Here is a 13,413-nt window from a genome sequence, read left to right as displayed (position 1 = left end):
AAAATGCTACTGCCTGTGTAATTTACTTGAAACCCTAAATAAGGCGTCTTAAGTCATGAGTTTTACATGTAAAACGATTATTAGGCATGGAGTGATGTTGATTCTACATTAACACTGTGTAAGCTCTGCACTGCAGTGCAGGACAAAGCTAATAATCCTCTTTATTTATCCTCTCTGTGTTGAGACAGATATGAGCCCAGTGAGACGCTGTTAGACCTCTATGAAACAGTTTATAAAATCAGAAGCACTCTGTTGGCTCATAAAAACTCTCCAAGAATGTCTCAGGTGCCGACGGCTGCCAAACAGGTACCATTATTTAGACAACTGCACTTTATCTCATAATCAAATACACGCAATGCAGCTATGCTTTTATTAAAGAGACAATTTATTTCCTTTATTACGTTTTCTCCTCATTAGAAAGGACATAGAGTGATTCAAATGATTACATAAAGGAATATTTATCATGTGTTTTTAATTGCAGACGACTCAGTCTCCCCAAAGTCCTGATGCAGACCAGCCAGAGCCCAGCACCTCAGCCGAGCAGGTGGGAAAAGATCATGAGCAGCAGCCAAGAGGTCAATGCAGCCGGGAGGTGCAGGTGCCCCCGACCCCCACAGCAAACCACAACCAGGAAGAGATTACAGAGGAGGACACGTTTGGTAACAGTCGCATGTACCTGTCAGGTTAGAAAAGCATATCTGTATGTCTCTCCCACCTCCAGTAGTTTTGAAATCTCACACAAATACACATCATTTCTTCTGTCCTGTCCCCGCAGAAGTCCTAGAATCATTCATGGCCACCAGGGAGGCCATGCAAGTCCAGCAGAGCGTGACAGTGTACGAGTCCTTCGGCACCTCCACCCTCCCCAGCAGCATGGAGAGCCCCGTCAGTCCAGAGAGGGAGCTGGATCCAAAGCAGCAGTGGGAGAGGCAGAGGGAATCCGAGGAAAGCATGTCTTTTCCCGCCGCCTGCCATCTGGTGGTGTCCCGCTGTCTCTTCCTGCTGCTCGGGGTCCGGCCTGCATGGGTGGAACCAAGTGAAAGTGAGAACAGCCAGGGTGTGAAGAACGGAGCAAGGTAAGAAAAAAAAACTTCTGGAGTAGATGTTTGCTACAGGCCAGTGTGAATGTCTGTACTCTGTTCCTGTGCTGACTGTCTTCGCTCCAATTTCAGGAAATCCACATCAGAGTTCTTTGTGATATCTGCTGATGGTCGTAAACAGGTGAGTGTCCTACTGAGCTGAATCTACAATAATGCTTTCATCCCACTCCTCTTTTTTCAACAAATGTTGTGTCTTCTGTTTTTTAGACTGACCAATCCAAAACGCCTCTCGGATCTTCCAAGAATAAAATAGGTAAGGGGAATATGTTTATCTAAAGATTTATAAATATTTTGCATCTTTTAAAATTAAGTTAATCTAATCAACTTAACATAAAGTGTCAGCCAGAGGCGAATTAGCTTTTTAGCAAAAAAAACAAATGAACTGTTTTTTAGTTAGGTTTTTTATATCATTTTTATATACTGTACTTATTTAAAGTGACAGTATTGAATTAGTCCCCTACTTTTAAGGGAAACATGCTTCTTCAGAAACAACTGCACTTTACTAGAATTCTTGAAACTAGTCTTTTTGATCTTATTTTAAGGTTTTATGTGGTAAAAGGTGAACTGACTGATTTTTTAAAGACATCTAATGAAGAGGAAGTGCACTTAATAGCCAGTAATCAATCAATTAATATTTATTGTGTAACGCCAAATCTCAACAAACATTATCTCAAGACACTTTTACAAACATAGCAGGTCTAGGCCATACTCTATGTTAAATTATTAACTAAGACCCAACATCAGGACAGGATACAATCCAGTGCCCCTCTTACAGACAGGACTGGATCTTATCTCATCTTAGTCCACCATGAGCATTGCACCTCGCAGTATTTAGCTAGTTACAGCAGCAAGGAAAAACTTATTTTTAACAGGCAGTAGTCTGGCTGGAACTCAGCAAGACAGCAAGTAAATATATTTCTTGAATTGTCCAGCATTGTTTCAATATCATGACCTGTGAGTGTAAATACATGGATGTGGTCCCAGTAATGTCACCCATTGTTTTTATAAAGGTGCATTTCGACCCAGAGTTCAGGGGTCTTTTAGCCCCCAGAACTACTTTCCCTAGAACTACAAGGTTCCTGTGCCCCCATTGTTGCCTGCGTTTCCACAACAGGCTGAAGTCCCGGGTAGATTGTGCAAATCAGGCCAGTGATGTATGGAGAAAACAAATTATATTAAATAATATTTTGAAATCTTAATAAAAAACTAAACTAGTATGCATTCCCAGGAACTCCCTCTGTGTTTCAACAACTGTGTAAACTCTACAAACTGTTACATTCAACCGAAAGTCCCAGGACCTTTGAAAAGTACTACCCTCCAAGCAGGGGCTTTTCAGTGGGGAGATTATATACCCCTGAACTAAATTTAGACCCTGGTTCCACCAGTCGAATCGCACGTAGTTCAGGGGTAAAGTCCCTAGTTCCGGGGTAAAGTTCCTGCGGTCGAAAAAGACATTAAGAGGCTTTTTGAAACGCAACAAATGTAGTCACCTCATTAGAAATGCTGACTCAAACTAACTTTCAGCCAGCCGAAACCCAGGCGGAGAGGTTGAGCTGAGGCAGGCTTTTGGCTCCATGGCAAAGAGCAACAATGTGGCAGTCAAATGAGCCACACCGCTAATTATGCTAACGTATGCAAAACTTTTAGCCTTGATGTAATGTGACAAAACTGCCAACTTATAGAAAATTAAATGAGCTATTCATATCATAAGCATTATTTTATACCAGGCTGTAAACATGTTTAATTTTGTTGTAAAAGTAGCGTTATGATACAGTTGTTAAAAGGAACTCCTTAGCGTTCGAGCCAGCCTCAAGTGGACACTTGAGGAACTGCAGTTTTTTTAAACTTATGCGTTTGACTTCATTTTTCAACACAGGAGATTGACACTTGATCATTACATCCTGTTATAAATACAATCCAATTCTGATCATATTGTCTAATAATTTCTGAGTTAAGTCTACATTTTTTCCAGGGTAAAACGACAGAAAGAGTGTTTCAATATTTTTAGCTTCCTTTTCTAAAAAGAAATTAGCTTCTAAGTGAGAAAGATCACAACTATATTTGTTTTATTATGCAGAAACACTGTACGGTTAAACAGTAAGATGTTGTAAAACATGAATCTCAAACATGACAGACAGCACTAACCTGTCAACTCTTGTCCTATGCGATTCAGGTTTACCTCTGTGTTCTCTGGGCATCATGAAAGACGCCTGGGATCGTCTGCGGCAGTGCATTAGCCCATCCTCTTCCATGCCTCACTGTGGCAACCACACTCTACCCATTCTGAACCAGGTGTTCCTCTTTGTCTGTGGAAGCCTGAGCCATTTATCAACCCCCTCACCATCACTGCCTGCTGGACAGACGTGTTGCCAGGCAGATCCCAAGGCCATTACTTTTGCTATACTGCAGCAGCAACAGAGGGCTGAGGTAATGTTGCTTACACTTACTCCTGTAGCAGTAACACTTAGGGATGATCTGTAAATCTGTTTTATAAGTGTTAAACTAACTGAGCTTTCTCTTTGATCAGTTGCGTCTGGAGGCTTTGTGTCAGATGTCATCCTTCCTGTCTAAGATGGAGGAAAAGAGTTCTCAGTGCCCTACATTGTTGCAGTCAGTGCAGCTTCAGTTCCTGTCTGGATGCTTTGCTTTGGGAACACAAATCATTAGCTCTCACTCTGGAGTAAATTATGAGCTGCAACATTACATGGTAAAACTCCTGAACGTGCAATTCCGATGTTTGTGCAGATGCTAATTATCTTTATGTATGGAGAGAGTGATTAATATGTTTATTTGTATTGTTTCCTCTGCATTAACATGTTGTTTACATCTTTCTATAATCCCTTTTATCTAAACCCAGTCTGGTACTCAGTCAGCTTCACTCGACACACAAACAAACCTACAAACTGCAGCCCACACATTCTACCAGCAGGTGGTGCGTGTCCTCAAACAGAGGGTTGTGCTGGAAAGAGAGCATCCAGGTTTGTTCTCTATTGTTTTACATGTTCAACACATACTGCTTTAAGGTTTTGTAGTACCCCCTATTGATAATTTTCTTAGCAGTTTTCATATTTAGTTTCTTATGGTTACGATCTTGTGTTCGTCATACCCAGGTTCATGCCAGCATCTTCTGCTAGCGACCATGTTTGCACTGAATTTCTGCTACCAGCCAGTGGACCTGGTGCTGGTCATCAAATGTGGCATCCTGGAAATCCTCTCCACTCTGACCAACAACAGCTGTGCATTGATGAACCAGGGCTGGTTTGCAGCTTCTACATCTGGATCCGTGTTACTGAGTGGGGCTGTTAGGTTAGCTTGTGCCCGCCTGCTACAGATACTGACAGTGGCTGCAAGGTGATTGTTCATGATTCCTTCTACTCTTCAATTATTAAAAACCTACTTTTTGCTAATTAAAACTGCATTATAATTTGTCTTGTGCTTGCAGCTCCTGTGAGGATTTGCTGCCTTTGGATGTGTCCCATGCTCTGATGGAAGTGATGTGCGAGCAGCTCCAAACGATACTGTACGCTTTCCACCAGCTGCAGACAGCAGAGAGAGGGACAGCTGAGCGAACAGAGCTTGAATCTGGGAGCAAGAGCACAAATCTACAAGGTGATGTCAACTTAGCTAATTTAAACTCTACTTAAATATTGTCCTGCACATATTTAATTCCATCATCTTGAAGCATCAATGAGTCCCTTCTGTGTTTTTGAGACTCATTGTCTGTCTGTTTTTATTGTTTTAGGAGTGGAAAACAGCAAAGTTGTAGAATGTCAGCTTGCAGACTTCCTGGTGTTTCTGAGGCGTGTGCTGTCGTTACGAGTAATGAAAAGACTTTCCACTTTTGTTAAATGGGTTGATCCACTAATGGCCATAATTTCACACAAGTGCACTTTAGGTAAGATATTTTTATTCACAAAAAGAAACACTTTTGATATGATTACAGTGCAGATTTTTTTCACGTCCACTGTCTTCTTTGTAGGTTCTCCATGCTTCCAGAACCTTCGTACGAAGCTTTTGGCCTTCCATGTTTTGGAGAGACTGTTACCTGCTTGTTCTGAGCCTGCTCAAATTCAACAGGTATGGAAATAAATGAAACATTCAAACAAAGAAGCTCAAGAAAATCTGTATCCATTACAAAGATATAGTCTGAAAAGTATTTGATATTTTGAAAATGATAATGAAGGTGTTAACCACCATATGTTTTTCTTTTCTCTGTCTTCTTGCAGATTGTTAAACAACTCTTTCAGCTTTCGTCTGTTTACATGTGGAAGGAACCACTCATTGAAAGAAACCACGAGGAAACTACTGAAAAGGATAAAGGGGTAAGACAGCAGTTTTACATAAAATGAGCACAGCATTAGATCAGGAAGGCCATGACGTGAAGCTCGGCCCACAGTACATCAGCTGATCTTAACACCAGCCCCTATCAGCTGACAGCTCAGCTGATTTTACCAGTTTCATATTCATTGTCACTGATGCCTACTCTGTTCTTTACCCTGGGGGATCTTTGCTGCTGCTGCTGCTCTCCCTGGCTTGGCATTCTGTAGGCACATGGAAGGGCAGGAAGCTCTTAGAACAGAGCCATACAGCCAAATATAACTTTGGCACTCTTTTGACAAGAGTGTTCCTGACTGAAATATTATATTATGCATTTTTAGTGTTCCACACCTTTACTGTACAGTAATGTGTTAATAGATAAGCATCTTTTTTTTTTTCTTTGTTTACATTTTTTTCTGAAAGTTTGAACCACCTGACACCAAAAAAAATGGATAACAAGACAGGAAAGTGATAGATACAGGTCAAAAAAGGAAACAATAATAATACAATTATAATTATTTTTTAATAGTTGCATGATGAGTAACAGGTCAACAAAGCTGCATCCATAATAACAAGAAAGTCTGTATGGAGTTACGCCCGGCCGAGGGGAAACCAGAGTGCAACACAATAATGGCCCTCTCTTTTCTCACTCCCAAGGGCAAACAAATCAGCCAAATCTCTGCAGTCCAAAAAAAAAGATGCAAATGTATTGTAAAACACAAGATAAATTAACAAACCTTCTGGGAGTCTCAGTCATAACAATGGAGACGAAAGGATCAAGTCCATAGTAGGTAAACCACCCACAAGCTGACACCCAGAACTGTAGCAGTGTCAAAGGCAGAAGTGTCCATGACCACAGATCTAAATCAATAGGACATAATCATAAATTGTTAGTTTATTTCAATTCAAAATAAATCCTCCATTCAGTTCTATGCAAGTCTTACATTATGATCTGCAAACACAAGTTTTTCTTTTACAAATTGTTAGCCTTAGCTTTGCATTCCTCTACATTAAAACACACTATTCGTAATATTCCTAGTTCAATCAAAATGATTGTAAAGAACAGCTTTTGAGTATTATCATAACAAGAAATTGGGTATTAAGAATTGAAAATAGTGAATGGGTGCAGTTATTCAGGACTTCCAAAATGCTGCATTTAGGAAGAAGTGAAACTCACTCCTGGCAGTAATGAAATTGAAACAGCGGGACCCTGGATAGAACAGATGGACCTGTTCTCCACAGTGCATGTGGGAGGGCTGGAAGATGACAGAAAAATAACAACAAATTTAATTAGTGTCAAATTACACTTTAGCATGGATATTTAAAAAAAATAAAAAATAAATCAAGGATGGCAGAATCGCTGTTGTGGGATGACTTTTGCATTAAGACTTGCCTATAGCTGATAATTCATCACCAGTAGCAACATATTGTGATTGTCAGAGTTGAACACTGTCAGTTATATCTGCTTTCTTGTGTCACTCCTATGTTTCTTGCAGAGCCATGGCAGCTATGATGAATGTATTCCCATTGGAGATTTTTCCTTTGACCCTCATAAACTGATCTGCTGTTCTTTGGAGAGCGGGAACATCTTGTCGCATGGTTCTGGGGGGAAAGGTTATGGCCTGGCGACTACCGCCATCACATCTGGCTGTTTTATATGGAAAGTAAGGACCAGTATTTACTCAAAGACACTTACAAATGTAATATTTCTGTGTTTTTCCATGAAACAAATACAGTATTTAAAAACCTGATATATGCCAAACGTATCTCCTCAGTTCCACATAACCAAAGAGAACAGAGGCAACGAGGGCACATGTATCGGCGTGTCCCGCTGGCCGGTTAGAGATCACAACCATCACACTACCACTGACATGTGGCTGTATCGAGCGTACAGCGGCAACCTGTACCATGGAGGAGAACTGGTCCGCACACTTCCCTCTTTCACACAGGGGGACACCATCACCTGCATTCTGGACATGGAGGCTCACACCATTTCATTTGCTAAGAATGACAAGGTTCAAGCTAAATAATCGCAGTAAATACAAGCATTGGTTTTATTGAGTATTGATTGTTTTTGTAACCACTGTGTGTTTCTTTCTTTCTGCCAGGAGCCTAAGCTGGCATTTGAAAGCGTGGTTGCCTCTGAGCTGTACCCTTGTGTGTTGTTCTACAGCAGTAACCCTGGGGAGAAGGTGCTTGATACACCTGACATAATTTACAACATTTGGGGTTTTAACTCATCTTTCACCACTTAATAATGTTAGATTTGCAAAAAAATCCTGCAAGATTTCAAATACTGGTTTAAATTGTACCTCTGTATGTCCCACAGGTGGCACTGCGTGACCTCCAGATGAGAGGCATGCCCAGTAACCTCCTTCCAGGGGATCCTTTCTGCAGTCCCCGGGCCACGGTGCTGCTAGAGTCAACAGTGCAGCTCCTCCGCCGACTCCATCAGTGTGACCAGTGGGCCTCACACATCAGCGAGTACATCCACACACACCTGGAGCTCATTGGTCCCCTGCTGAAAGAAGGAGACTTAGGGAGCTGCAGTTCAGGTGAGACACAGCTCCGACAGTTTTTTGTAAATAGACCACGCTTTAAAACAAATTCTAGCACTAGTGTAAGACTCTTTTTGTCGCACATTTCTTTCAGGTCCCTTTGAGAAGGAAGACAGTGAAAGAGATGCTGTCGGTGAGGATTCAGGGGAATCACTGTCACATCATCGGTCTCTGTCAGATGCCAAGCTGGCTGCTCTTTGCACTGAAGTGTGGCCGGTCCTTGCTATGATCGGAGGCGTGGACAATGGTCTCCGGGCTGGAGGTCTGTGCCGACACAAGCCCAGTGGGCGACGGGCCATCCTGCTTGGAGTCCTGAAGGAAGGAAGCACCTTGGCCAAGCTTCAGTGGGAGGAAACAGACCTCTCTGTCAGGTATTACAAATGCATATGTGTAAATCTACAAAGAACATGTGACTTTTCTCATTTACATCCATTTGAATACTCTTATATTTTCTTGTCTTGGTCCTTTCAGCATGTTTATGACTGTGTAATTCTTTTCTGTTAGTTTTTCCTTTCTCCTTTACTGTCTAACATTTTACTTTATTTTCACCATTCACCCCCCTGATCTTACTTTCTTCTTGCTTCTTCTTCTTCATTCTTAAATCCATTTTTCCCTCTTGAATCCGTCCTGCTGTCACACCTTGCTGTATCTGTGGGTTCTTCCCATCCTTCCCAATAACTAAGCTACATGAATTCTTGGTCACCCAGCGACACACCGATCATCTCGCTGGAGCCCTGTGACATCTCCTGCTGCAGCATCGCCCAGCTCGGAGGCCTCAAACCAAAGGTGTTGTTAGATCTGATTTATTTAATGGGGCTGTTGGAGGAGCAGGGATGGCTCGGGGCAAATCCGGCCCCCAAGAGGAAGCAGTCAGAGGAGAATATGAAGGAGAGTGAGGTGCAGTGTCGTCCGGATGAAGACATGACTGAGGATGATGAGAGGAAGAAGTTTAAAGAGCAGAGTATTGAAACCGATCCCTTCCCAGCACCGATACCAAACAAAGATGTTTCAAAGACCACTGATCATCAGGAAGTGACCTGTGTAACCCATACACTCCAAAACTCCAAACTGGATGCCTTTGCTGTCGAACTCAGAGCAGTCAGAGTCTCATACCTTCTCACCGGAGCGTTGAAAACCCTGACTGTCATTTTTAGTTGTGAGAAGCTCTCAGATTTGCTTCTGGTGCCTAAACATGAACCCCCCAACCCCACAGCGAGTCCCCCAACAAGCCCAAACCCTGAGCAGGTCAAGGCCAGCAGCAAACAGTGGGATGAGAGCGCTGAGCTGAGGTCAGTGCTGCAGTATGTGGTGCAGAGCATGGTGAAATGGGCTGTCAGGCCGTGTCCCATCAAACAGAGCGTGTCTCTCGCTGACCTGGAGAGGGCGCAGGTCATGATCTACAAAGGAGCCATCAACAGAATGCAGGAGGACAAAGAACACAAAGGTATGTGGATCTATGGAGCAGATATTTTCTAGTAATTTGTAGAGTTGCTCTCAGATTGATACTCAACTCAACTTTATTCATATAACACTTTTCATACATACAAGCATGCAGCCCAAAGCTGCACAAAAGAACAGAGAGATAGAAAACAGCCTCAAGAGAGTCAGGGGTAATTCCAATTAGAAGAACCAGCCTTTCTGATAAGCTTATTAATAAGCATCACAAGTAAGCTAAATGTGCTTTACATTGAGGATAAAAACATAGAAAAACAATAAAAACATAGAAAAAGAATAGATACACAAAACATACATCAGACATCGCAATCAAACAATGTACGTTGCCATCCCTGCAGCCAGTCACATCAGTCATCGTATTTATGTACATGCACACTGTGTAACTATTTATACACTCTGGAAAATAAATAAAATGTATTAATCTGCCAACTATTCTGTTTTTCCCAGAGCCTAAGTTAAAAACTTTAACTGTCTTATTTACTTAAGGACAGCAGAAAATCCTGAGAAAAAATTATTTAAAAAATGTTAAAACAAGCAAAGCATCAAATTCTCACCATGGAGAAGTTATAAAAAAAATGACAAATTTGGAGCTCTAGTCAGTAAAACACATCTTTTAAGGACAGCGTTGTGATGATGAAGACACGAAGGAAACAAGTTCTTAAAGACTTCAATCGATCAATCAATCAATCAATCAATCAATCAATCAATCAATCAATCAATCAATCAATCAATCAATCAATCAATCAATCAATCAATCAATCATTATTTTTACAGCACCAAATCACAACAAACATTATCTCAAGACACTACCCTATGTTGAATTATTAACAAAGACCCAACATCAAGACAGGATAAGATCCAGTCCCCACTTACTGACAGGACTCTCTTATCGCATCTTAATCCACCATGAGCATTGCACCTATCTAGCGAGTTGCAGAAGCAAGGGAAAAGTTACTTTAACAGGCAGAAACCTCAAGCAGAACCAAACTTATGTTAGACAGCCATCTGCCTCAACAGAGTTGGAGTTGGAAAGAGGGATAGAGGAGAATCAGAAAGAGAGAGAGAGAGAGACAGAGAGCGATGATAGTGATGAGACAGATAGTAGACTTCCATCTTTACCCACAACTTGCTCATGCACCTGCCTTAGACTTAGACAGGTGCATAGGGTTAAAATTAGATTATTTAATATAATATCAATAGGATGTAACCTAATGTAACCATCTTCTCTACTTTTTCGATCCAGAATCCGGCCACCACTCTTCCTCTCAGCCCGTTTCCAAGTCGTCCAGCTCTGTGTCGTTGTACAGCGCTGGCTCAGAAGGCACAGCCATCTTCGGCCAATCAAACATAGCCTCTGCCTCCTCCTCTAATACTGACTTAGCCTCCTCTCTACCAACAAACCTGCAGGCAGATGCCCTGGATAGTTTCAACCCTTTCTTTCCCATCAGCCTCCTCCAGTGAGTATAGAGTGTGTTAGCTATGAAGGATTCTCATTTGTTTCTCCAGAGGGAATAAACACAGTTACTCTGGGTCTTGTTATGTTGTGGCTGATAACCACGGACCTGCATCTGTTGGCAGTGACAGCTCTCCTGAAGTCGAGGGAATGGGTGAGTTAGGATGTGTAGAAATAAGAAAGTGAGGATTTTGCCTTCTCTGTCTTTAATCTCAGCTGTGGCTCGGCCTGCTTGTTCTCCTCCTAACCAAGCCAGCTGACCAGAGTGTCAGTGTTATTACTGCTTCAGAGGCCAAACGAACAGCTGCAATGCTAAAGTACTAACCAGACAATGAAATCAAGCACTTCAGGGAGGGGAGTTTTAGCGAAACTCTCCTATGTCTAACATCTCTGAATGTGTTTTGATGCCCCAAGAACAAATACCAGACTTTAGCATGTTATATATAAAGATACATGCTTGGTTGACTTTGATTTTAGGGACCTTTAAATTAAGAATCAGAGTAAAAAGCAAGCCCATTGTTACTCCTTCAGGTATCTTATTATACAAATATTTGTTCTGGACTGAAAGTGGTTATGTAGCACCCCTTTCTCTGTGTTATTACTATATCTTCACTTTCTCTAGGCACATGGTCTTAACTCGGTTCCCTACGCTTACCGGTCTGGTTAGCACCACGCCTGTGCTACACCCTTGCTTCAGCCTGGCCAGCTCTGCTTCTTGTGACGCCTTCACAGAGCAGCAGACTAGCTTCATGGAACCAGGTCCCTGCAGCACACAGGCCAGGAGCAGCCTGGGTAAGAACCAGCGCAGTGACCTTTATGGGGGAAAAGCTGTCAGACAGCATTACATAGGAAAGAAACCAGTTGAATTAAAATGTCTCTCCTAGTTTAAAAGTGGGTGATAGACTTTGTTTAAAGTTGCAGTCATGCAGGTAAAATTCTTAAACTTTTTCCCCATGCTGGCTTCATGTTTGTTAAAGCAACAAATACTTACAGTGACTCAATGAGAACTGTCTCTGCATGATTCTCTATGTTCATCTATTTTTCACAACCAAGCGGCTGTTTTAAAACAGCATGTGTTTTGCTCTGCTTTTGGACAGACACAATTATTCAACTCTCAGTTACATGCATGACACAGTTTGTGCTCTCACTTGCTTGAATGGCACCATTTGTTTCATCATCAGTTATTTTGGTTTTATTCTGAATCATCTGAGGATTACAAGATACTTCAAGTAACTGCTGTGACTTTACATTTTAGGAAACATTTCAATGAACAGGGTTAGTTATTTGATTAATCATTTATTGCAGTTTTGATCTAAGTCTATTTAAAATAAAAATACTTTTGATATTTATGATCTATTTAAATGAAGCATAAAATAAGCACACAATTTAAAAAATTGAACATTTAACATTTATTTGACAATCTTCTACAGTCTGCATGTATTTAAAAAACCCTCCAAAAGGAGCTGTGAGTTTGTTTTTGTTTTGTGTTTTTTGTCTACTTTTACTTTTCTCCTTAACCACCAGAACGGACACAAATGTTTGTCACCAGTCGGTTGCTAGAAATGGGATTCTCTATGAGACATATCTACTGGGCCATGGAGGCAGCAGGTACTGCTTTGTGTTTTTGTTTGATGTGCTTCCTATTTCAAACATCTGTCCTTCACTGTGTGCTGCAGCCTGTTTACAGTTACAATTTAAAAAAGGATGTATTATATTACATTGTGTGGATTTAAGCTTAAACATAGTGCAAGTTATTTTGTTGTTTTTTTAAGTTGTTTTGTTGTGTGGTTTTTCTACCGCAGTCTGTATCTCAGGGGCTTCATCTTCTGGAGCAATGTAATTAGACTGATAACTTTCAGATTTTGCTCAACTAAAAAAAGTCAAATTTATCATCCAAACCTTTGAACATTTTGGCTCAAGTTTCTACATCAAACTCATTAAAATCCCATTTTATTTGAATGTTGCATAGAACAAAAGTACTGGCTTCAAAGACAACTTCCCAGCTTGGTAAAAGTATTTAAAAAAAGAGATTGTTTGCTCACGCATGGCACAGAACTTGCATGTGTTATGTATGAAAAAAAGTAAATGTACACATTGCACCAACAGACAATGAAGTGTTTTCAGTATCACCTTTCATCGACAACCCAAACAGTTGGGACACTGTGTAGTAACAGGTTGATTAAAAACAGATTTTAATGGTTTGCAAATCATTTAAACCTTTTATTTAACTGAAAATAGCCCAAAATATGACAGCATACCAAATATTAAAAATGAAAACTGTTATTGTTTTATTAAAAGTATATGTCCTTTTTTAAAATTTCAGACCAGCAGCACATTTAAAAAAAGTTCGGACAGGAAAAACAAAACACTGAAAACAATTGTGTAATGCCATAAAACAAACACCTGACGGACATCTTCCAGCTAATGTGGTTACATTGCAACATGACAAAGTATAAAAAGTACATTCCAGAGAGGATGAGTCTCTCAGAAATATAGATGAGAAGAGGTTCAGTACTTAGTGACAGACTGC

General features: G+C 40.9%; 1 protein-coding gene across 6 annotated transcripts in view; it reads left to right on the top strand.

Annotated features, from left to right (window-relative positions):
* Positions 1–13,413, top strand: part of LOC117831337 (probable E3 ubiquitin-protein ligase HERC1) — a 58,306-nt gene that overhangs the window by 22,483 nt on the left and 22,410 nt on the right. For all 6 annotated transcript variants that reach the window (XM_034709992.1, XM_034709989.1, XM_034709991.1 and 3 more), the window contains exons 22-43: positions 189–306; positions 482–683; positions 776–1,076; positions 1,173–1,221; positions 1,308–1,353; positions 3,274–3,527; positions 3,628–3,807; positions 3,958–4,078; positions 4,211–4,451; positions 4,543–4,709; positions 4,843–4,995; positions 5,080–5,177; positions 5,327–5,422; positions 6,914–7,081; positions 7,193–7,432; positions 7,526–7,609; positions 7,747–7,972; positions 8,070–8,346; positions 8,683–9,419; positions 10,674–10,887; positions 11,506–11,675; positions 12,408–12,491. In XM_034709992.1, the coding sequence (XP_034565883.1) occupies positions 189–306; positions 482–683; positions 776–1,076; positions 1,173–1,221; positions 1,308–1,353; positions 3,274–3,527; positions 3,628–3,807; positions 3,958–4,078; positions 4,211–4,451; positions 4,543–4,709; positions 4,843–4,995; positions 5,080–5,177; positions 5,327–5,422; positions 6,914–7,081; positions 7,193–7,432; positions 7,526–7,609; positions 7,747–7,972; positions 8,070–8,346; positions 8,683–9,419; positions 10,674–10,887; positions 11,506–11,675; positions 12,408–12,491 (4,226 nt within the window). The remainder of the gene's footprint in view (positions 1–188; positions 307–481; positions 684–775; positions 1,077–1,172; positions 1,222–1,307; positions 1,354–3,273; positions 3,528–3,627; positions 3,808–3,957; positions 4,079–4,210; positions 4,452–4,542; positions 4,710–4,842; positions 4,996–5,079; positions 5,178–5,326; positions 5,423–6,913; positions 7,082–7,192; positions 7,433–7,525; positions 7,610–7,746; positions 7,973–8,069; positions 8,347–8,682; positions 9,420–10,673; positions 10,888–11,505; positions 11,676–12,407; positions 12,492–13,413) is intronic.

The sequence above is a fragment of the Notolabrus celidotus genome, chromosome 19, assembly GCF_009762535.1.
Source record: "Notolabrus celidotus isolate fNotCel1 chromosome 19, fNotCel1.pri, whole genome shotgun sequence".
In the NCBI taxonomy this organism is placed as follows: domain Eukaryota; kingdom Metazoa; phylum Chordata; class Actinopteri; order Labriformes; family Labridae; genus Notolabrus; species Notolabrus celidotus.
Note: the sequence above shows the minus strand (reverse complement) of the source record. Positions and strands in the feature narration are given on the sequence as shown.